This window comes from Eptatretus burgeri, chromosome 17, assembly GCF_056783735.1.
Source record: "Eptatretus burgeri isolate ZD-2024b chromosome 17, Ebu_testis_v1, whole genome shotgun sequence".
Classification (NCBI taxonomy): domain Eukaryota; kingdom Metazoa; phylum Chordata; class Myxini; order Myxiniformes; family Myxinidae; genus Eptatretus; species Eptatretus burgeri.
In genome coordinates, this window is record NC_140977.1 from 1,134,454 (window position 1) to 1,158,846 (window position 24,393).

A 24,393-nucleotide genomic window follows, 5' to 3' on the forward strand; every position below is an offset into this window, starting at 1 on the left:
ACCCCGTACCCACATACAAACACACACGTTTAAACACCCCACACCCCACTCCGTACCCACATACAAACACACGTTTAAACACCCCACACCCTACCCCATACCTACATTTAAACACCCCACTCCGTACCCACATGCACACATTTAAACACCCCACACCCTACCCTGTACCCACATACAAACACACACATTTAAACACCCCACACCCCACTCCATACCCACATACACACATTTAAACACCCCACACCCTACCCCATACCTACATTTAAACACCCCACTCCGTACCCACATACACACATTTAAACACCCCACACCCTACCCTGTACCCACATACAAACACACACATTTAAACACCCCACACCCCACTCCATACCCACATACAAACACACACGTTTAAACACCCCACACCCCACTCCGTACCCACATACAAACACACATTTAAACACCCCACACCCCACTCCATACCCACATACAAACACACACGTTTAAACACCCCACACCCCACTCCGTACCCACATACAAACACACACGTTTAAACACCCCACACCCCACTCCATACCCACATACAACCCCACACATTTAACCACCCCACACCCCACTCCGTACCCACATACAAACACACACGATTAAACACCCCACACCCTACCCCATACCTACATTTAAACACCCCACTCCGTACCCACATACACACATTTAAACACCCCACACCCTACCCCGTACCCACATACAAACACACACATTTAAACACCCCACACCCTACCCCGTACCCACATACAAACACACATTTAAACACCCCACACCCTACCCCATACCCACATTTAAACACCCCACTCCGTACCCACATACACACATTTAAACACCCCACACCCTACCCCGTACCCACATACAAACACACACATTTAAACACCCCACACCCCACTCCATACCCACATACACACATTTAAACACCCCACACCCCACTCCGTACCCACATACAAACACACACACGTTTAAACACCCCACACCCCACTCCATACCCACATACAAACACACATTTAAACACCCCACACCCCACTCCGTACCCACATACAAACACACACATTTAAACACCCCACACCCCACTCCGTACCCACATACAAACACACACATTTAAACACCCCACACCCTACCCCGTACCCACATACAAACACACACATTTAAACACCCCACACCCTACCCCGTACCCACATACAAACACACACATTTAAACACCCCACACCCTACCCCGTACCCACATACAAACACACACATTTAAACACCCCACACCCCACTCCATACCCACATACAAACACACACGTTTAAACACCCCACACCCCACTCCGTACCCACATACAAACACACACGTTTAAACACCCCACACCCCACTCCGTACCCACATACAAACACACACATTTAAACACCCCACACCCCACTCCATACCCACATACACACATTTAAGCTCCCCACACCCTACCCTGTACCCACATACAAACACACACATTTAAACACCCCACACCCTACCCCGTACCCACATTTAAACACCCCACTCCGTACCCACATACACACATTTAAACACCCCACACCCTACCCTGTACCCACATACAAACACACACATTTAAACACCCCACACCCCACTCCATACCCACATACACACATTTAAACACCCCACACCCTACCCCATACCTACATTTAAACACCCCACTCCGTACCCACATACACACATTTAAACACCCCACACCCCACTCCGTACCCACAAACACACACATTTAAACACCCCACACCCTACCCCGTACCCACATACAAGCACACACATTTAAACACCCCACACCCTACCCCGTACCCACATACAAACACACACATTTAAACACCCCACACCCTACCCCGTACCCACATTTAAACACCCCACTCCGTACCCACATACACACATTTAAACACCCCACACCCTACCCCGTACCCACATACAAACACACACATTTAAACACCCCACACCCTACCCCGTACCCACATACAAACACACATTTAAACACCCCAAACCCTACCCCATACCCACATTTAAACACCCCACTCCGTACCCACATACACACATTTAAACACCCCACACCCTCCCCCGTACCCACATACAAACACACACATTTAAACACCCCACACCCCACTCCATACCCACATACACACATTTAAACACCCCACACCCTACCCCATACCTACATTTAAACACCCCACTCCGTACCCACATACACACATTTAAACACCCCACACGTCACTCCATACCCACATACAAACACACACATTTAAACACCCCACACCCCACTCCATACCCACATACAAACACACACATTTAAACACCCCACACCCTACCCCGTACCCACATACAAACACACACATTTAAACACCCCACACCCCACTCCGTATCCACATACAAACACACACGTTTAAACACCCCACACCCTACCCCGTACCCACATACAAACACACACATTTAAACACCCCACACCCCACTCCATACCCACATACAAACACACACGTTTAAACACCCCACACCCCACTCCGTACCCACATACAAACACACACGTTTAAACAGCCCACACCCCTCTCCGTACCCACATACAAACACACACATTTAAACTCCCCACACCCTACCCCTTACCCACATACAAACACACATTTAAACACCCCACACCCCACTCCGTACCCACATACAAACACACACGTTTAAACACCCCACACCCCACTCCGTACCCACATACAAACACACACGTTTAAACACCCCACACCCCACTCCGTACCCACATACAAACACACATTTAAACACCCCACACCCCACTCCATACCCACATACAAACACACACATTTAAACACCCCACACCCCACTCCGTACCCACATACAAACACACATTTAAACACCCCACACCCCACTCCATACCCACATACAAACACACACGTTTAAACACCCCACACCCCACTCCGTACCCACATACAAACACACATTTAAACACCCCACACCCCACTCCATACCCACATACAAACACACACGTTTAAACACCCCACACCCCACTCCGTACCCACATACAAACACACACGTTTAAACACCCCACACCCTACCCCATACCTACATTTAAACACCCCACTCCGTACCCACATACACACATTTAAACACCCCACACCCTACCCCGTACCCACATACAAACACACACATTTAAACACCCCACACCCTACCCCGTACCCACATACAAACACACACGTTTAAACCCATCCAAGTCCAATTCCTCATCACTGCACCTTCACACTCCGAGTTTTAACTTAAACAACCAAAGTTACCGTTTGATGAAAATTCAGCATCAAAATCAGAATGAAATCAGTGAAACCTTCGCCAAGACTTCCATTTACATTGGAGGGAATGAGTTCAGGATCATTCCCTTAACAAAGAAAGATCTACAACAGTTCAAGTGATTCACATGGTCCTTACTCTCAAATTACCAGCAAAGTATTCATCCAAACTAAAAGAACGGTGGTCTAACGGGGGTCTAACGGGGGTCTAACGGGGGTCTAATCCCATCACACTTCACCCCGCCCCACCCCTCCCTCCCTCTTCCCCTTCCTGCACTGAACAGCACCACTCATTCCCTTTCTGGGGAGAAAAATCTTCATCCATTTAACTCATTCGATGATTCAATCAGGATGCCCGGAAGATTTTTCACAAAATCGTATTCATCATCGTTGCCTGTGTACTCGAGCAATCGGAACCAAATGTACAGTTTGGATGATTCCAAACACTCAACAGATTTCCCTCTTCGTCCCAAAATGTCTCTTCGTGTACACCTGTTCGTGGAGGCAGAGTATGGCTCGCTGATCGAGATAAGGTACCTGTACGTTTAAAACCATCCACAAGGACTTCTTACCTTTGTCTGGCTCTGGAATGGTGAATGCGTTGAGTTCCACCTCGTTCTTTGGGAGAGTGAGAATGACGTTCTTCCCCGCCGAGACCACCAGCTCTTGCGCATGCACCGTGGGGACTTCAACGACAAGGTGAAACCATCGAGGCATCATTTGGAAGGCATTTCATTCAAGGCCACATTCACACAACAAGGAAAAAGGAAAAGGAATTGATGGAAAACACAACAATTTTCTTTGGGGAGGAGGATGAAATAGCTCTGCCCTTTTTGGTATCGACAAACTGTAACACTTCAGGAGAAAATATGCTTTGTTCACCATTCACTGGTCTCAACAAGACAGACCCTGTGAAGTGAGACCCATCGTGAGGCAAGGTGAGGTAAGCCCCCCCGACCCCCCCACAATGCCAGATACCATGAGTATGTTGTGCTCTTTCGGGGCCAGGGTGCCGTGCAGTGTCTCGGAAATACCTAGGAGTGTGCTGCTCAGGACAGTGGGGGATGATATGCCGAGGCTCCCTCGTGCTTCCGACGAGGTGTTGGACACCTTTGCGTCATGAATCACACTGTGGTTGTCATTATCACCAGTCATGTCAACCGACGTGCGATCCATAACCTGCTGAAAATTTGAGGAATTGAGTATGACGATCTTTTGTTCACCAGTTATTGAAGACTGTATAAAGGAAGTAACGCTCCCACAAATGATGTGCATGCACAAGTGCCATTCAAGCTTCCCTTACTGAGGTTATTACTCGAAGTAACTGGTCCATAAGGCCAGAACAGGATAAATCAATGAACAAGTGAAGTCAAAGAGAAAAAAAAGGCAATATTACCTTCACCAAGCCTCCACCAACCCCCCATGGTGTTCGATATGCTACACAATACATGGATAATATACACAATGCTCGTCACATGGTGATGCGCACTATTAATTGTATGAAACCCATTGTAAGAGGAGTTGTCACCTTGAAACTGAAAGCAATCAAACACTATTGTTGCTGCTCGAGTTATTGTTACTATCCCAGGAGCCAGGGGCGGATTTTGGGGAGGTGACCTCGGCTACTGCCTGGGGTGCCAGGCTCGGGTGGGAGGTGCTGGCCACCGGGCTTTGGGGTTTCCGGGCTCGGGGTGGGGGGGGTGCCGGCCGCCAGGTTTGGGACACGTCAGGCTTAGATTACGCTGGACTTGGGGGGGGGGGGGAATGGGGGGGCTGCCACAAAACTATAACAAGGAAATGTGATGCAGGAGGAGGCCATTTGGCTCATCATGCCTGCGCCACACCAACACAAGATGAAATTAATCTGTCAAGCTAACGACTTCATTTCATTGGGGAAATGGGGAAGGAATGGGAGATGAGAAAAGTGTGGCAGGATCAGGGATATCACCAGGACGATAAAAATGAAATGATGTTTTTTTTACGGGGGAGGGGCGAGGGGAAGGTGGGAAAAGGTGGTTTTAGATTGTAGAACGTACGACACTGACCACACACTTTCCCTTGACGAGACCCTCTCACAGACATCTCAATCACCACAAGCGTACAGAATGACCCATCCTCACTCAAACTACCTCCAAGTCCTGTCAATATCCCAACACCCATGTCTCTCTAATGCTTCACGATACCGACCAAATTCCAATTTAAATTTATCCACTGTTTCTCCTCCTACCTTTCCTAGGAATTCATTCGATGCATTAACTACTCTCTGAGTAAAAGACCCCTACCTTACTTCCATCTTAACTCCTCTCACCTTCCTTCACTAACCCAAACTCCTTTAACCTTCCTTCAACATCCCCAAACTCATTGAACCTTCCTTCACTCTCCATAACTCATTGAACCTTCCTTCACTCTCCATAACTCATTTAACCTTCCTTCACTCTCCATAACTCATTTAACCTCCTTCACTCTCCATAACTCATTTAACCTTCCTTCAACATCCCAAACTCATTTAACCTTCCTTCAACATCCCAAACTCATTTAACCTTCCTTCAACATCCCAAACTCATTTTACCTTCCTTCACTCTCCATAACTCATTTAACCTTCCTTCAACATCCCTAACTCATTTAACCTTCCTTCAACATCCCAAACTCATTTTACCTTCCTTCACTCTCCATAACTCATTTAACCTTCCTTCAACATCCCTAACTCATTTAACCTTCCTTCACTCTCCATAACTCATTTAACCTCTTGAACTGCTCAGTTTTCACCATCAGCCATTGCCTCTCTTGGACCAACCACGTAGCAAAGCTGGTCTCTAAAGCTCGCTGCTGCCCTTAGATTGTGCATCCTACTTTGAGCAACGTCTTTCCTTGGAAAATCAAAGCTTCTCACAGTTTATAAGGCTTTTGTCCAAAGCTCAGTGGAGTGCTGCTCTCGGCCATGGGCTGGCGCTCTGGCGTCACATCTGTCTTTTTTGGATTCTGTTGAACCGAAAGCTCTCAAAATTCTTGGAATCTCCCAACGAGGCCGAAAGCACAAGACTTGTTGCTCTCACATTGTAGGCAGATGGTTCCTCTGTTTTTTCCTGTCTATTCTCCAACACTTCTCCCTCTGCTCTCCCAGTCCTTCGACCCTCCCCAACAACTCCAGGATGCACACATTCTTTCTGTTACCTCCTCTCGGTTAAAACTCCAAAATCCACACCTCAATTATTTTACGCCTTGCTTATCCAGTCAATGGAACCACGTTCCAAAGGTCGTTCTTTCCTACTCTTCCATCCATGGCTTCCAGCAAGCTGTGCACCACCACTTCGTGTCACTCCCCATCCTGACTCGTGATCTTTATTACCCTCATTAACCTATCCTGACCCAACTTGCTTCTTTCAGCCCGCACTCTTACCACTTTTTGAAAAAAAATGGGGGGGGGGGGGGTGATATTGTGATCAGCTCTGTCTGTCTGTCTGTCTATCTGTCCGTCTATCTCCTCCCAGAAATTCACCAAACTTGGTCGTAATGATCACCACATGACACGAAGATGCGAGAGCAGAATCATTTTTGGCATCGCCCCCTTTGGTGTTTGACCTTTTCTTCTCTTGCACCCAAGAAGGTGGGATAGCGGAAAAAAGACGAATACCAAAAAAAACTGCAATTACGGCCACATTTTAAATCATTTTTTAATGAAACTTCGTGTTTGCAAATTAGCATTGGGGGACTGTTTCAGAGCAATTTTTTTGATTTGTCCCCCGGTTCATGCCCCAGGCGGTTTGGTCACAGGGCTCAAAAGGGGAAACGTTTATTTAAACTCATAATTTGATATCGGCTCATTCCCGGCGGAACGTTTTACTATCTTTCAACTTTGCTTTAGCTGGGAAGTGTGGCGATTTACGATGACGCCCCATCTATTTCATTGGTTTTTCTCTTCATTCATTCCGTTTCTGGTTGTGCCCCATTTGTTGTACCGCTATCTCACCACCAGTTCAACATTGCTCTTCCATGAGCCTCACTGTTGGAGGGAGACAAAAAAAACCCAGTAAATAAAGCATGAACCAATCACAACCCGAAGCATGTTTTGCTGCAGGTGTTTGTGCTTACCTGCGCATCGCTGCCATTAACTGGCACATTGACTTCATTGGTCATGCTTGGTGTTTGAGAATCTGCAAACTGACTTTCCGATGGAACGCTCATATTTATCGCCATTTCCTCCATTTCGAGTACGGTGTGCTCATTAGGCCAGTCTATATCATAAGGCATCCGATCACCCACAATGGCCATCTTAGATGTTCGTTCTGTCAGCATGAAGTGACATTCAGGAACTCGGTGACATTGCGTGGCATAACAAAGCCCCCCGTGCATCCAGGCTACGTTACAAGCCGGGAGTAGGCAGCACTCCTCCTGGCATCGTTCCCACGTATGCACGTCCTCCAAGACCAGGGTATTGTTGCGTAATGTATCCAACAAGGCCACACCCAAACGCTGCTTATGGATTTCACACGAAGGTGTTCCATTGTGTGTACAATTGCCTGCAAAGGGTGAAAAAGAGAACAAAACCCAGTTTAATCACTCGTTCCTCTCAAAAAAAAATAAAAAATAAAAATAAAAAAACAGAAAACAAAAGTGCACCGAATGCACATCACTAATGTAGGTTTTTCATTGTTCGTAAAAACTCTTAGCGGTAAGGTCAAAGTTCTTGGAATTACACTCCAAGAGGGAGGGGGAACTCAAATCAGTGAAAACAATCTCACAAGAAAGAAGAGAATTACAAAAGGTCAAAGGAAAGAAACCCTCAAAACATTCTACAAAGCTCTGGTGCTGTAAAGCAATAAAAGCAACAAGAGTGAGAATTGCTTTGTAATTCATGTCCCCTACTGGTCCCAATGAATGTTCAGGAGATAAAAAAAAATTGTTTGCGTATAACGCACGCTCGAGCCGATGCTGAAACCAAAATGAAGAAGAAGAACCTCTCCAACGCACTGTGTTTCGTTCGTTTCTCTACTTTTCCTCCTTCATGTTCAAAATAACCCCACGTACATATGTGAAGAAGAAAAACATGCGTACGGCTTATGTGCATACATAATACATCGTGGTGATATACCTGGGATCATTCCAATTACACTGGACCATGGACTACCAGCTAGGCCTGAGGCCTTCAAATCTGTGCTGTTTCGTGCAATGGCGGCACATGATTTCATTGGGGCAGAGTCAGGCCAGCTGTCCAGTCAATTGGTGTAAAACAGTGGGGTGGGGTCAGAGCAGCTGAACACTGACCTAGCTAAACTAATAAATCTCAGTGCGTGCATGTCTCCTCCATGAATCCAAAACCATGAAACCTTTCAGCCTGAAACTTTGCATGCATACTAAGAAAACTCCAAGGAGGTGCAAGAGTGAAAATTTGGTGTTTGGGATAATTAACAGCCATATTTAATTATATCCTTCATCAGGTCACCTCACTTTCTGGGGTCTTAAGGTGTTTCCTGGGTTACCTCGCTGGGGTCTGAAGCCACCATGTTTTTTGGCCTGCTCAACCATGCCTTGACTTGGAACAAGCCGCAACGATTTCCTAACAATAAAGTATATTTTCCACTTTCCTCACTCATATGCAATGCCTGTTCGTTATGTGTGCCAATTTTGTAAGCACTATAAGTTTTCATATTCGGAGCATGGAGCAATTTCATGCATTATATGATACAATTTTCCAACATGTACTCTCACGGACATTAGAGTATATCATCAAAATCGTATTTTGGTTTTTAGGATCAGACATCGTTCGAACAAAATAAGTGTCAAAATCTGTTGTGAAATCTGATAATTTAAAGAAATAATGAGTCTTATCACTCAGCCGATATATCTATTTAATTTAAGCAAGTAAGGCTATGTTCCTTCCTCCATACATACACAAGAAAATGTGAAATTCCCAAAGCATTAAACTCATCTTTTTCTACTGTTTGGAGAATTATATAGAGTGAACAAAAAATTTAGGAAAGTAACAAAATTAACTAGCTTCATTGAGCTACAGGATTTAACGCATTCACTGTGAGACCTCACACCGTCCCACGTGGGATTGCCTATCCATAGCATCTGCCAGATCTGTGTCTATATTTTCGGAAGTTTCACGAGGTGCTCTTCCAGGGAATCAAAGCAAATCAGGTAAAAAATGGACGTATTAAAAAAACGTAATAACGTTCACACGGACCGCGAACCAATGTACCATGTGTTGCATGCACAGACGAGCAGGGAAAATGACAAATTTTGTGCAATGTCGAATTCACGGGTGATTGAACTTTGCAATGTCTCCAGGGTTGTTCTGCATCGTCATTTTATTTCATTAACTGTTGTGTGCGTGGTGAAGACAGGCTTTAAAGTTAAAGGGATCCTTTATGGCATGCAGCGACAACCTGGCCAACCATCCCTTATCAACCATTTAATTGGAGTGCTTCCATGAGTGCTTAAGCCACTTGCCGAGCGCACATTGTCGATAGCAGTACCAGGCTACCTCATTCTGAGCCGTTCACTCACTCCAGACGCTTTTGCTGCGCCGTATCATTCAGAGCGAGCAGTTCGTGCTCAGTCACCCCGAGCGAGCGGTTCGTGCTCCGTCACCCCGAGCGAGCGGTTCGTGCTCCGTCACCCCGAGCGAGCGGTTCGTGCTCCGTCACCCCGAGCGAGCGGTTCGTGCTCCGTCACCCCGAGCGAGCGGTTCGTGCTCCGTCACCCCGAGCGAGCGGTTCGTGCTCCGTCACCCCGAGCGAGCGGTTCGTGCTCCGTCACCCCGAGCGAGCGGTTCGTGCTCCGTCACCCCGAGCGAGCGGTTCGTGCTCCGTCACCCCGAGCGAGCGGTTCGTGCTCCGTCACCCCGAGCGAGCGGTTCGTGCTCCGTCACCCCGAGCGAGCGGTCCGTGCTCCGTCACCCCGAGCGAGCGGTCCGTGCTCCGTCACCCCGAGCGAGCGGTCCGTGCTCCGTCACCCCGAGCGAGCGGTCCGTGCTCCGTCACCCCGAGCGAGCGGTCCGTGCTCCGTCACCCCGAGCGAGCGGTCCGTGCTCCGTCACCCCGAGCGGCGGTCCGTGCTCCGTCACCCCGAGCGAGCGGTCCGTGCTCCGTCACCCCGAGCGAGCGGTCCGTGCTCCGTCACCCCGAGCGAGCGGTCCGTGCTCCGTCACCCCGAGCGAGCGGTCCGTGCTCCGTCACCCCGAGCGAGCGGTCCGTGCTCCGTCACCCCGAGCGAGCGGTCCGTGCTCCGTCACCCCGAGCGGCGGTCCGTGCTCCGTCACCCCGAGCGGCGGTCCGTGCTCCGTCACCCCGAGCGGCGGTCCGTGCTCCGTCACCCCGAGCGAGCGGTCCGTGCTCCGTCACCCCGAGCGAGCGGTCCGTGCTCCGTCACCCCGAGCGAGCGGTCCGTGCTCCGTCACCCCGAGCGGCGGTCCGTGCTCCGTCACCCAGCGGCGGTCCGTGCTCCGTCACCCCGAGCGAGCGGTTCGTGCTCCGTCACCAGCGGCGGTTACGTGCGAAGTCACCCCGAGCGAGCGGTTCAGGCGAAGTCACCCTGAGCGAGCGGTTCGTGCGGGTCACCCCGAGCGAGCGGTTCAGGCGGGTCACCCTGAGCGAGCGGTTCAGTGCGAAGTCACCCTGAGCGAGCGGTTCAGGCGGGTCACCCCTGAGCGAGCGGTTCGTGCGAAGTCACCAGCGAGCGGTTCGTGCGAAGTCACCCCGAGCGAGCGGTTCGTGCGAAGTCACCCCGAGCGAGCGGTTCAGGCGGGTCACCCCGAGCGAGCGGTTCGTGCGAGTCACCCCTGAGCGAGCGGTTCGTGCTCACCCCTGAGCGAGCGGTTCGTGCTCCGTCACCCCTGAGCGAGCGGTTCGTGCTCCGTCACCCAGCGAGCGGTTCGTGCTCCGTCACCCAGCGAGCGGTTCGTGCGAAGTCACCCTGAGCGAGCGGTTCAGTGCGAAGTCACCCCGAGCGAGCGGTTCGTGCGAAGTCACCCCGAGCGAGCGGTTCGTGCGAAGTCACCCCGAGCGAGCGGTTCGTGCGAAGTCACCCCGAGCGAGCGGTTCGTGCGAAGTCACCCCGAGCGAGCGGTTCGTGCGAAGTCACCCCGAGCGAGCGGTTCGTGCTCCGTCACACCGAGCGAGCGGTTCGTGCTCCGTCACCCCGAGCGAGCGGTTCGTGCGAAGTCACCCCGAGCGAGCGGTTCGTGCGAAGTCACCCCGAGCGAGCGGTTCGTGCGAAGTCACCCCGAGCGAGCGGTTCGTGCGAAGTCACCCCGAGCGAGCGGTTCGTGCGAAGTCACCCCGAGCGAGCGGTTCGTGCGAAGTCACCCCGAGCGAGCGGTTCGTGCGAAGTCACCCCGAGCGAGCGGTTCGTGCGAAGTCACCCCGAGCGAGCGGTTCGTGCGAAGTCACCCCGAGCGAGCGGTTCGTGCGAAGTCACCCCGAGCGAGCGGTTCGTGCGAAGTCACCCCGAGCCAGTTGTGATACAACACCCAATTTCTGAACTGTTTGCCGTATTAACGCGTTTTCTAAATTCCTGAGCCAAATTTTTTCTCCACCCGTCACACGCAATTGTTCATAAAGATTGATGTTTGTGAACATCTTGAAACGTCTATATAAATGCAACGTTGTTTTTCGGTGAAAGCTACTCAAGGTTTCTGGGTTCTATACAGGAAGTGCTGGAGACTGCTTTGGTAGTACCAACGCTCTGCACAGAGTATGATCCCAATGGATGGATGGAATGTGCTGTGGTTGGTAATCACACCGACTCCAACCTGACGATTCCGGAAAGATGACCAATATTGCGTGTGTGTGTGTGTGTGTGTGTGTGTGTGTGTGTGTGTGTGTGTGTGTGTGTGTGTGTGTGTGTGTGTGTACACGCGTGTTGTTAATAAAGCATAACATTCTCTCTGCTAACACCCTGACCTCAATCTCTCTCACAATATATAAATATATATATATATATATATATATATATATATATATATATATTGTTGCGGATTTCGCGCCCGCCGGCGTGCGAACGGCCACGTAACTCGAATCGCGGCACGTCGCCCACCGGACGGACAATCCAGTCGTGACCCTCTCGGACTAACGCCGGGAACCAGTCACGGGTGGACCTTTCGGTCTCACCGCGATCGAGCCAATCAGCCCCCGCGTGGGATAGGGTTGCTCGCCAAATTTGAACTACCTAAGTACCCACGCGGAGGGTAGACCGGGCGATCGCACCTCGCCGCAGGTCGACTTCGGACACGGGCCACTTAAGCGACCCGTTCCGTACTATCAGAATAACCGAGCGGTGTTATCGTCGACCTCGACGGTTCGATTAATTATCGGGCGTATTCAGCCCACTACCAACCCTTTACGTGAAGCAAGATGGGGATTCAATGGAGGAAAAGACGAAGCGAAGCGGGAGAACAGTTCAACAATAAAGCACATTTATTCGCGACGAACGGAAAGCACACAAACACAATTCCACCAAATGCACACAAAAAGAAAACACAATTCCATTTACACAAAAAGCAAACATAAAAGTGAAAACACAGTGCAGAGCTAATACCGACTACCGAGCACACGGCAACACTTATACAATTCTACTTCACAGACGGCGCCGACAACACATACCCAAAACCAAGGAAAAGAAATCCCCCAAGAATGGGGCAGGCCTGAGGCCGAGACCGGGTCGGGCCTACCCGTCTGGTGATGAGACGCGGAGCGGCGATGGCCCCGCAACCCGCGGGCCTCGTGGACAGTGCCTGGCAGGGGGTGGGAAAAGGGGCCCCCTTTGTCGCACTATCTCAGCGCGGGGGGAAACAGGAGGGGGTTGCTGATGCTCGGGGTATAGAGGATCTTTATTATGTGCGACGAGCGTCTCCACCTCGGCCAGGTCGCGCTGTCGGCCTCCCTCGGGTGCAGCTTCCTGCACGACGCGAGCACCCCCTCGTCTGGTGTCGCCGCCTTTCCACAGCTCCGTCCCCTCCGTTCCGACTCCAACGCACACGACGAGCAGCTCCACCGCCCGCGAAGTCTTGACCCTCTGCTTCCGACTCTCCTCTTCTTGACTCTCCTCTTCTTGACTCTCCGACCGACTCTTCGTTCTCGTTCTGCTGACTCTCTCTGACTCTTCGTTCCCCTTTTGCTGACTCCGACTCTTTCTGACTGACGAACACCGTCCTTTTATCCCCCCGTAACTTCGCCTTTGACCCCCTCCCTTTGACCTTTCACCTCGCTCCCCATTGGCCCGAGAAAAAGTGGGCGTGAAGGCTTTTTGATCCACAAATTTGCATATCTCGATCGTTCTGGAGGCGGGGCCAAATCGCCCCTCGCTCACCGATTGGACGGCAAAAAGTGGGCGTGTGTCGTTTTTGATCCGTTTTTGAAGCAGAAAATCCGTGGTTTTGTACACGCTGTTCAATGTGCGCCCTACACGAGTCCAGCATCGGTGCCCATGAGTGGCGCGAGATGACGGTGATGCGATGGTGGCGAGTTGTAACGGTAAAGGTCGTGGCGGTTGTGGTGAAGCGGTGTTGTGGTTGGTGGTTGATGTTGTGGTTGTGGTGATGGCGATTGGTCCAAAATAAAGATAGTAAAAGAAAAACGGCTATCCTGAAGAGTCGCAGCACGTATAAATGACATGTATTCCCACTAGACAACGGGTTTGGGCCTAACTACACATGCACTTACCGAGATACCTCACCTAAGGGACCTGAATGGTGGTTTGCGAATCTGGTAACCACAACACTACCCCCTTCCCTTTTTACAGACTCGTCCCGAGTCGTCAAATTTTCGTGTGCCATCATGTGTAGTTTTCCCCTAGTACATTTTACCTACGGATCCCTGAGTGCGACATTCATGGTATTCGTGTCCCCAAAATAAATAACCTGAGGGCTGCGTAACTATCTAAACAAACTCACTCATACGGACGACTTAAATAAAATTGCCGGCGCTAAGACAAACATGCCGGGGGCGCACTCATATTTACAGTACATCTTAACCTTAACTTACAAATTTTACACTAAACCATGGCCCAGGATCATTGAACTCTGCAAAAGAAAAGCAGTTAGCAGGGAGCCAGGCTGCCCACATGCAGTCTCTGGCTCAAACAATGCAGGTGACAGGGAACGTGGCTGGCTGCTCACACGCAGTCCAAGGCCTTCCCTTTTGAACTGAACGCAGTGAACCACAACGGTGCTTGGGCTGCACAAACGCAGTCTCTGTGCCAGCTCAAGTGGCACACGCAATGAACACAACGAATGGATGCATGGACACAAACACGGTGCACGGGCCGCCACTGCAGGCCCGTGTTGTAGCTGCCAACAGGGCAGTTCTTGCAGCTTGCAAACTGTTGCCTTGATCCTGGCGCACATGGAAATGAACAGGGGGGGGCAAAGCAAAAATTGAACGGGGCTGGTGAACGTGGGCAGTGGGCATGGCATGGCAAAGGTGGCAGGCAAACACAGCCCGCAGAAGAAGGCCGCTGCAGGCAAACACAGCCGGCAGATGAACTGGCCGGCACAGGCCTTGCAGCACACAGCTGCCGATGATCCAGCCGGCACAGGCCTTGCAGCAACACAACAGCTGCCGATCAAGTGGGCCGGCACAGGCCTTGAAGTAACACAGCCAACAGATGAAGCTGGCCAGCCTTTGCCGTTCAGTGGAGGTTGGTGGAGGGAGTGCGGTGGTGCTGGCCACTTGGAAGGCGGGCTCGGACCTACCTACCTGTCTCCCTCCCAACCTATCGCCTTTGCCTGTCACTGTACATACCCACTCCCTTAATTTGTCAAACCCCAATTTAGCCCCAACTTATTTTTTTTTTTAATTTTTTTTTTTTTTTACTTCCCCACTATAAATCGTCCCCGAAACCCCCTTTATCGTCCTTGTTCGGCTAACCTATCCTGTCACCTAGCCTACTCCCAACCCCTACGTTCCCTTCCCGGAGGGGAATAAGGGAGAGCTAACGTCCTGTGTCGAGGCCCAGCGAAGCCTCAGAATGGCCTCCCCAGAGTTCGGCGATCTAACCCAAAGTGGGTCCAGCGGCCCACAACGAGAGCGAGGGGATGGATGGCGCGGAGGGGTACACTTCCTAATCTACCCTATCCATTTAACTGTTAAACTACCCCGGGGCTTTCAACAAGCGCCTCTCGCTTAAACTATTGGTTCTAACAACCCAGATTCCCGTCGCCTGTGTTGGTGTCCTTACAATTTCGGGCCTCGCCCCCCAATTTTCTCTCCGTGCCCTCACACGGTCTCCTGGCTGGGACACGTGGCTCCCTTTGGCAGGCACGACCCTCTGCCGAATCTCCCGCTATGGCACCCCCGGGCACTACACTGCCTCCGAGCCTACCAGCTCCCTAACACCGGGGAGTGCCCCCCATGGCACCTCCCCTGAAACGCACACGTGGCAGGCCGGCGTCCCGGGCCCCTTTCCGAGGGTCACCCGTGCCCACAACACTGCCCACGCGGCTAATGGCGCGCGGGGGGGCCCCTGCACCAAGCAGGCGCACCCGTGCCCACTACTCTATCCCGGCCCCCCATGGGCCCATGGCCTACCGCGGCCGACTAGCCTGGTGCCCGGGGTACCCACTCAGCGATACTCACCTTTCGCAGCCACGCTCCCAAGCCCGTCAACAGGGCTCCTGCACCCCTCCAAATGGGTCTCGAGCCTACTTTCCCACCAACAGCAAAACGACCTCCATTTTTCAATTTGACTAACCCAGCTAACTCACTTTACTCTGACCCCGGGGTCCCTTGGGCGGGAGTCACTCCTCCCCCCAATCACTCATCGCACCATGCATTCCCCATTCACTCCACTCACACAGACCCGCTGGCCTCACTCACTCAACAAGTACTCACCTCACAACTCACCAACTCTTCAACACACACACCACTGAACTCTGCCATCCTTCTAACTACATCCCCTAACTAACTCGTGCTCCCACGTCGTCCCTTAAACTATAGCACGTTCCTTTTAACACTACGTAGCTAAACTACGTCCCCACTACACATTCATAAGTCTGTCCATGTCTCCAAATCAATCATTTTATTTCCCAACCTAAAGCTCACTAAATCCCTCTACCTAATCCATTCCACGGACTCCATGAGGACTTACCCCTGCCCCATGAAGTCGGTCTAACTAAGCTAACCCTTCCCCCTAACTAGTTTCCATCCTGTGCCCAGGTAAGGGGGTCTTTCACCCCTTGCCCAGGAATCCTGTACACCCGAAAGTGAGGCTTGCTTTTTTTTTTTCATGCGCAGCACCTGCGCGGCAACTCAGAGCTCGCGCACTTTGCACCTGGCCGTGACGTCATGCAGCTGCACGTGTTCCTCGTCCCTCCTTGGACGGTGCCATCCGGCAGAGATACCCCTCCTGCCGGATTCCAACCCCACGTGCAGCCATGACGTCACCGTGCGCAGAAAAAAAACAAGCCCCAAGTCTCGAGGGGTTCCCCACGCGAACACATGTGCTTTGCCCGTTGGAGCTTAACACACACGATCGCGTGGAGAACCCGTCCGGTCCAAATCCATTATCCTGCCTAAACTTTGTCCGTCCGCGGGATCGGCAAATCCACCGCGTGCGTTTCCGGACCGGGACTTCACTCTCGCAAGCGAGCACGTGGTGGTCTCGTGCGTTGCACAGCACGAACCGCGTGCTCACTGCTGGGTGAACCCGGCACGGTCCTCGAAACAACTACAGCCGCTACCCGGCTTTCGCTCCTCTGTCGCCGTCTCCGTCTCCATTCCACACACGCATACCTGCGTGTTACGACGCACACAGTCCACTCCATCACATTCACACCGGGAGACGCGGCTGCGTGCTCCCGCATGCCAACCGACATCTCCCTCTCATACCGCTCTCTCACACACACGGTCTCCCTGGCACACAGCGACCTTGCACACGGCCGTTCACTCACGCGTGCCTCACTACTCACACAAACCATACTACTCACACGTGGTGCTCCATTCACTCGCGCGGGGGCACTCACCTGCGGTGCCTCACCCACACACGCGAGGGCACTCAACCGCTGTGCCTCATCCACACACCGTGCCTCACTCATACACGCGGGGGCACTCACCCGCGGTACCTCACTCATACACACGGCGACACTCACACACGCGGTCTCTTCCACACAACGTCCCTCACTCATACACGCGGGGGCACTCAACCGCGGTTCCTCATCCACACACCGTGCCTCACTCACACACGGTGCCTCATCCACACACGGCGTGCTGGGAAGCACGCACTCTGGCACCATCGCCACCACACCACTCACACGCGGGGTCGCTTCCACACACGGTGCCGCACTCACACCTTGCACCACACACACAGGGACAACCACACTGGGGATTCGTGTCCCCACAAGGGTCTCCGGGGCCTCTATACCCCCAAGCTCTCCGTGCACCCGTCCACAGCACCCGTCCCCCCAACCTCGCAAAGCACGACCGAACTCACCTGGTCGTGACTCGCCTCAAGGGGGCATACTCCCTCCCCTCGTTCCTGGAGGAGGCCATCCAGGTGCTCGCACTGGGTCTCTACCCAGTCCGCCAGCTCACCCCCATGATCCTCCACTACCTCCGTGTGTGTGTGCGCGTCACTTACCCCGTCTTCATCGTGTAGTCTTTCCTCTATTTTTTCTATCTCCCGTGTCTCTGCCAACTCTTCCCCCTTTACCTCCCTTGTCTCAACTATTATTTCCTTTGTCACGGCCTTCATGCCCGCCTGCAGGCATCGGCCCATGTTCTGCGTCTCACCCCGGAACTTTTTCATCTCTTCCCTCATTTGCTGTGTATTCGCATCCATCGTCGTTTTCACTTCATTTGTATTTGTATCCATCTTTTCGTTCATGCCTTTCATTTCGTTTTTCATTTCATTTGTGTTTGCATCCATTTTTTCGATCATTTTCGCATTCATCTTTTCGTTCATTGCCGCCAGCATGGCGCATAGCTGGGCCATGTTGGATGCACTCAGCTGAGCCGTTTCGGCAAGGGTTGGGGAAGGGTTTTGGTGGAGAGGGGGGGGGGAGGTGTCATACTCTGCGGCCGCTGCCGCACCCATTTCAGGTTCTGGGTTTAGTTGGGCGAGTCCGTGTTCCTGCACAATCAACATTTCCTGCTCGGGGATTCCATCCTGGACCATGGACTCTACATTATTACACATATCCATTTCTAATACCCCCGGCTCCCGCTCGCCTTGAGACGCCATCTTGCTTCTCGTGAAGGGTTAATTTGCTCGCTCGTAATTTGGAGGGAATCGGGGGTCGCTTCTCTCACCCCTGGACCGATTCCCGTGAATTTAGCCGGAGACAGGACAGCCCGTTTTCCTGTTCTCCGACACCAGTGCCGCGAGGAGGGCGATGAATTTGTATCCCACTCCTGACACCAGTGTTGCGGATTTCGCGCCCGCCGGCGTGCGAACGGCCACGTAACTCGAATCGCGGCACGTCGCCCACCGGACGGACAATCCAGTCGTGACCCTCTCGGACTAACGCCGGGAACCAGTCACGGGTGGACCTTTCGGTCTCACCGCGATCGAGCCAATCAGCCCCCGCGTGGGATAGGGTTGCTCGCCAAATTCGAACTACCTAAGTACCCACGCGGAGGGTAGACCGGGCGATCGCACCTCGCCGCAGGTCGACTTCGGACACGGGCCACTTAAGCGACCCGTTCCGTACTATCAGAATAACCGAGCGGTGTTATCGTCGACCTCGACGGTTCGATTAATTATCGGGCGTATTCAGCCCACTACCAACCCTTTACGTGAAGCAAGATGGGGATTCAATGGAGGAAAAGACGAAGCGAAGCGGGAGAACAGTTCAACAATAAAGCACATTTATTCGCGACGAACGGAAAGCACACAAACACAATTCCACCAAATGCACACAAAAAAGAAAACACAATTCCATTTACACAAAAAGCAAACATAAAAGTGAAAACACAGTGCAGAGCTAATACCGACTACCGAGCACACGGCAACACTTATACAATTCTACTTCACAGACGGCGCCGACAACACATACCCAAAACCAAGGAAAAGAAATCCCCCAAGAATGGGGCAGGCCTGAGGCCGAGACCGGGTCGGGCCTACCCGTCTGGTGATGAGACGCGGAGCGGCGATGGCCCCGCAACCCGCGGGCCTCGTGGACAGTGCCTGGCAGGGGGTGGGAAAAGGGGCCCCCTTTGTCGCACTATCTCAGCGCGGGGGGAAACAGGAGGGGGTTGCTGATGCTCGGGTATAGAGGATCTTTATTATGTGCGACGAGCGTCTCCACCTCGGCCAGGTCGCGCTGTCGGCCTCCCTCGGGTGCAGCTTCCTGCACGACGCGAGCACCCCCTCGTCTGGTGTCGCCGCCTTTCCACAGCTCCGTCCCCTCCGTTCCGACTCCAACGCACACGACGAGCAGCTCCACCGCCCGCGAAGTCTTGACCCTCTGCTTCCGACTCTCCTCTTCTTGACTCTCCTCTTCTTGACTCTCCGACCGACTCTTCGTTCTCGTTCTGCTGACTCTCTCTGACTCTTCGTTCCCCTTTTGCTGACTCCGACTCTTTCTGACTGACGAACACCGTCCTTTTATCCCCCCGTAACTTCGCCTTTGACCCCCTCCCTTTGACCTTTCACCTCGCTCCCCATTGGCCCGAGAAAAAGTGGGCGTGAAGGCTTTTTGATCCACAAATTTGCATATCTCGATCGTTCTGGAGGCGGGGCCAAATCGCCCCTCGCTCACCGATTGGACGGCAAAAAGTGGGCGTGTGTCGTTTTTGATCCGTTTTTGAAGCAGAAAATCCGTGGTTTTGTACACGCTGTTCAACGTGCGCCCTACACGAGTCCAGCATCGGTGCCCATGAGTGGCGCGAGATGACGGTGATGCGATGGTGGCGAGTTGTAACGGTAAAGGTCGTGGCGGTTGTGGTGAAGCGGTGTTGTGGTTGGTGGTTGATGTTGTGGTTGTGGTGATGGCGATTGGTCCAAAATAAAGATAGTAAAAGAAAAACGGCTATCCTGAAGAGTCGCAGCTCGCATAAATGACATGTATTCCCACTAGACAACGGGTTTGGGCCTAACTACACATGCACTTACCGAGATACCTCACCTAAGGGACCTGAATGGTGGTTTGCGAATCTGGTAACCACAACAATATATACATATACATATACATATACACAAACATATATTGTTGCGGGGCCAGACGTCGGCCGTGAGCACGACCGCGAGATGGAGCTACAGCGTCGGCTCGACCGATCGCCCGGAATTTAGGTCGTCACTCCGGAGAAGTCTGGAGCCGACGGGTCCTGACTGGACCGAAGATCGCCAACAGGTCACCGTGTGGAATAGGCTGAATAGCCAAATGTCTATATACCTAAGTATCCACGCGGGGAATCTACCGGGGAAATTCACCCTCGACGGAACTCGTATGAAACGAGTCGCTGAGCACGCTAGTACCATTTGCGATTCCGAGAGGTTTAATCGCCAAGAACCGTCGTTCCGATTGTCCCGTTACAACGGCAATGGCCAGCTAATTCCCAACACGCAACATGCTCAAGCAATGAAGTAGTGGACACGAACGAGCAGACACAATGAACAAATGGGGTTTATTACAACGGGGAAATGAAGCGAAGCACGCAAGAGGCAGAACTAAACCGAATACTAATAATGCACGTATATACAAGCAAAAACACTTAAAGGTCCCATGACATGCAAAATAAACTTGTTATTTATAAATTAACTTGACCTTCCAAGTGAAGAAATCAGCCATGTTTTCTTTTTTAATCAAAAATGGGATAATTAGAGCAATATTTCGATCATTTCTGGAGCTATTCACAACTTGCTATGCCCCGCCCCTTTAAAAAAATGGACTTCAGCGAATCTCTGCGTGACATCACATACAGTAACTCGCACAGAGTGGATTGACTCGAGACTCGAGATGTCGCGCGCCTTTTACAGTACCTACAAATGCATTTTGAACATTTTAGTGCAATCTCTGTGATCGTCTTAATTCCACTGATTGTTTCGCAAAAGTTTTTCAGAGTTTTAGCCGTACTTTCGAAAATGCCTGCAATATGTATCGTAGCAGGATGCAGCAATACAAGCAAAGACGGTGAAAGCCTTCATGTATGATAATCGTCAGAGAATATGGACATCTAAAGTGAAGGTACTGCTTCCATTGGCATGCTATTCATTAACATTTAGCCAAAATGCTAGCCTGGTGTTGGCTCAGTGGTTATGGTGGCGGCTTGGGATCCGAAGGTCCTGAGTTCAAGCCCCGTCGGCCGCTGAATTAATACAACAGGGGGTTGACTCAGCCTGTCAGCCTTCCGAGGTCGGCGAAATGAGTACCAGTTCCAGTGTGTGTACTGGTAGAGGGGCACTGCATCAGCGACACAGTCGCGCTTCAAGAAATGATAGCTACCCCGGCAGCTAAGCTGCCATACGACCACCACCACCAGCCAAAATGCTGCAATAAAAGAAAAGGTGATGTTGTCCCACGAGATGTGATGAACCTCATCAAGATGAGCGCCCGCGTACTTATTCACCGTTTCGGGGCAGGGGAACGTCTCCGCCCTCCCAGTTCTCGATCTCAGGTCGTGAGGTCCCTCATTGGCCGAGGAGCCCACCTCTCTCATTCTGGGCGGAGTCCCGACCTGAGGTGGTGAAGTCCCTGATTGGCCAAGGAGGCCCACCCCTCTTATTCTGGGCAGTGTCCTGAGCGAATTCCCACCCACGTTCGTGGTTGAACGCACGAAGGACAATGGCGCTGGTCAGAGCGAGGGGAAGGTGTATAAATAGAAGAAAAACCCTATCAAAGTAACTCACAGCGCATTTACATTTATTTACCCATTAGACAAGGGAAGGGAAGCTATCTATAAAACACATACCGATATAACTAATCTATAGGACCTGAATGTTGAGTGCTCATGGTTTCCAGATTCGCAACACTACCCTCTCCCCTTTTTACAGACTCGTCCCGAGTCGTCAAATTTTCATGTGACCAGCATGTGTAAGTTCTCCCCTAGTACGTTTTACCTTCGGATCCCTGAGTGTGACATTTCTTCTTTTTTTTTTAAATACGTGTCCCAAAAATAAATAACCTCATCCGCTGCGAAACTAACAAACTCACACAGACTCATTCGGACGACTTAACTACATTGCCGGCGCTAGGACAAACATGCAGGTGGGGTCAGAACTTATTTACAACCTTAACTTATCCATTTACACTAACCATGGACCAGGACCAAGCATCTGTGGGGAAGAAAAGGCATAGCAATGTGAACAGTTATGTGAGGCAGAGTGCTTCGCAGCTGAAGGTCAGACGTCTTCAGGGCCTGTTCACAAGGTCCCTCTTTTGTCGCTGAACCTTCTCTCTTCTTTTTTTTGTTTCAGTCTTCAGCTGCTGGAGGCAACTCACCCTAGCCCGGCATGCCATATGCCATCCCACAGGCCATTTGAAGAGGCAGCCAGGCTGCCCAATACAGACTCTGGCTCCTCTGTGCAAGAACAGGAAGATAGCCGGCTGCCCAACGCAGTCCCTGGCTCTTCCCTGAAATGAACTGGATGCAAAAACACAAAAATAATGATGGATGGATGCAAGCACGGTGCACGGGCTACTCAATGCAGTCCCCGTGATGTGGCTGCCTGCAGGGCAGTCTTTGCAAACACTGGTGATCCTGGCGCACATGGTGATGATTGCTGACACAGGGGGCAATGCAAATAGGGTGGCAGGCATGGGGCTATGGCAGAGGCAAGCAAACAATGCATGGCAAGGCAAGGCCATGCGGGAACAGGCGATCCAGCACAACAGGCCGGCAGGTGAAGCTGGCCGGCCTCTGGTCTCGTTCCGTGTTGGTCTGGAGGGAGTGCGGTGGTGCCAGCTGCTCCGAAGGTGGGCTCGGACCTACCCTACTGTCTCCCCCCCAACCTATCACCTTTGCCTGTCACAGTCAATACCCACTCCCTTAATTTGCAACACAAAAACCAAACTTAGCCCCTTTTTATAATTTTGTCTCCCTAACCCCCTTTATTGTCCTCGTCCGGCTAACCTATCCTGTCAACCTAGCCTACTCCCAACCCCTACGTTCCCTTTCTGGAGGGGAAAAGGGAGAGATGAGAATCCTATCTTGAGGCACAACAAAGCCTCAGAATGGCCTCCTCAGATTTCAGCAGTCATCTCACCAAGGTGGGTCCAGCGGCCCACGGAGAGCGAAGGGATGGATGGTGTGAAGGGGTACATCTCCTAACTATCCTACTTTTTATGAACTTTTAAACTATCCCGGGGCTTTCCAAAACGCCTGTCACTTTAAACTATCGGTTCTAAAAACCATGATTCCCATCGCCTGTGTTGGTGTCCATTATAAATTTAGGCCTAGCCCTCCGCCCTCCCCGTTCTCGATCTCAGGTCATGAGGTCCCTGATTGGCCAAGGAGGCCCCCCCTCTCATTCTGGGCGGATTCCCGATCTGAGGTGGTAAAGTCCTAGATTGGCCAAGGAGGCCCACCCTTCTCATTCTGGGCAGAGTCCCAATCTGAGGTGGTGAAGTCCCTGATTGGCCAAGGAGGCCCCCCCTCTCATTCTGGGCGGAGTCCCGATCTGAGGTGGTAAAGTCCTTGATTGGCCAAGGAGGCCCACCCTTCTCATTCTGGGCAGAGTCCCAATCTGAGGTGGTGAAGTCCCTGATTGGCCAAGGAGACCCACCCCTCTCATTCTGGGCGGAGTCCCAATCTGAGGTGGTGAAGTCCTTGATTGGCCAAGGAGACCCACCCCTCTCATTCTGGGCGGAGTCTCGAGCGAATTCCCACCCACGTTCGTGGTTGAACGCACGAAGGACAATGCCGCCGGTCAGAGCGAGGGGAAGGTGTATAAATAAAAGAAAAACCCAATCAAAGTAACTCACAGCACATTTACATTTATTTACCCATTAGACAAGGGAAGCTATCTATAAAACACATACTTACCGATATAACTAATCTATAGGACCTGAATGTTGTGTGCTCATGGTTTCCAGATTCGCAATAATATATTATACCCCCTCCCAATACAGTGCAGCACCCTGCTCCTACATCCCTTCTCTGTCTGTCTCTGGACACATCCGGATGGTGGTTATGTCTG

General features: G+C 51.6%; 1 protein-coding gene across 6 annotated transcripts in view; it reads right to left on the reverse strand.

Annotated features, from left to right (window-relative positions):
• The window catches only part of LOC147009070 (dyslexia-associated protein KIAA0319-like protein), a 97,609-nt gene that overhangs the window by 62,431 nt on the left and 10,785 nt on the right, over positions 1-24,393 (reverse strand). For 5 of the 6 annotated variants that reach the window (XM_085862543.1, XM_085862541.1, XM_085862538.1 and 2 more), the window contains 3 exons: positions 7,408-7,835; positions 4,353-4,500; positions 3,891-4,004 (listed from right to left, as the gene is read on the reverse strand). In XM_085862543.1, coding sequence (XP_085718669.1) covers positions 3,891-4,004; positions 4,353-4,500; positions 7,408-7,835 — 690 coding nt within the window. The remainder of the gene's footprint in view (positions 1-3,890; positions 4,005-4,352; positions 4,501-7,407; positions 7,836-24,393) is intronic. The other variant, XM_085862542.1, reaches the window with a different exon arrangement.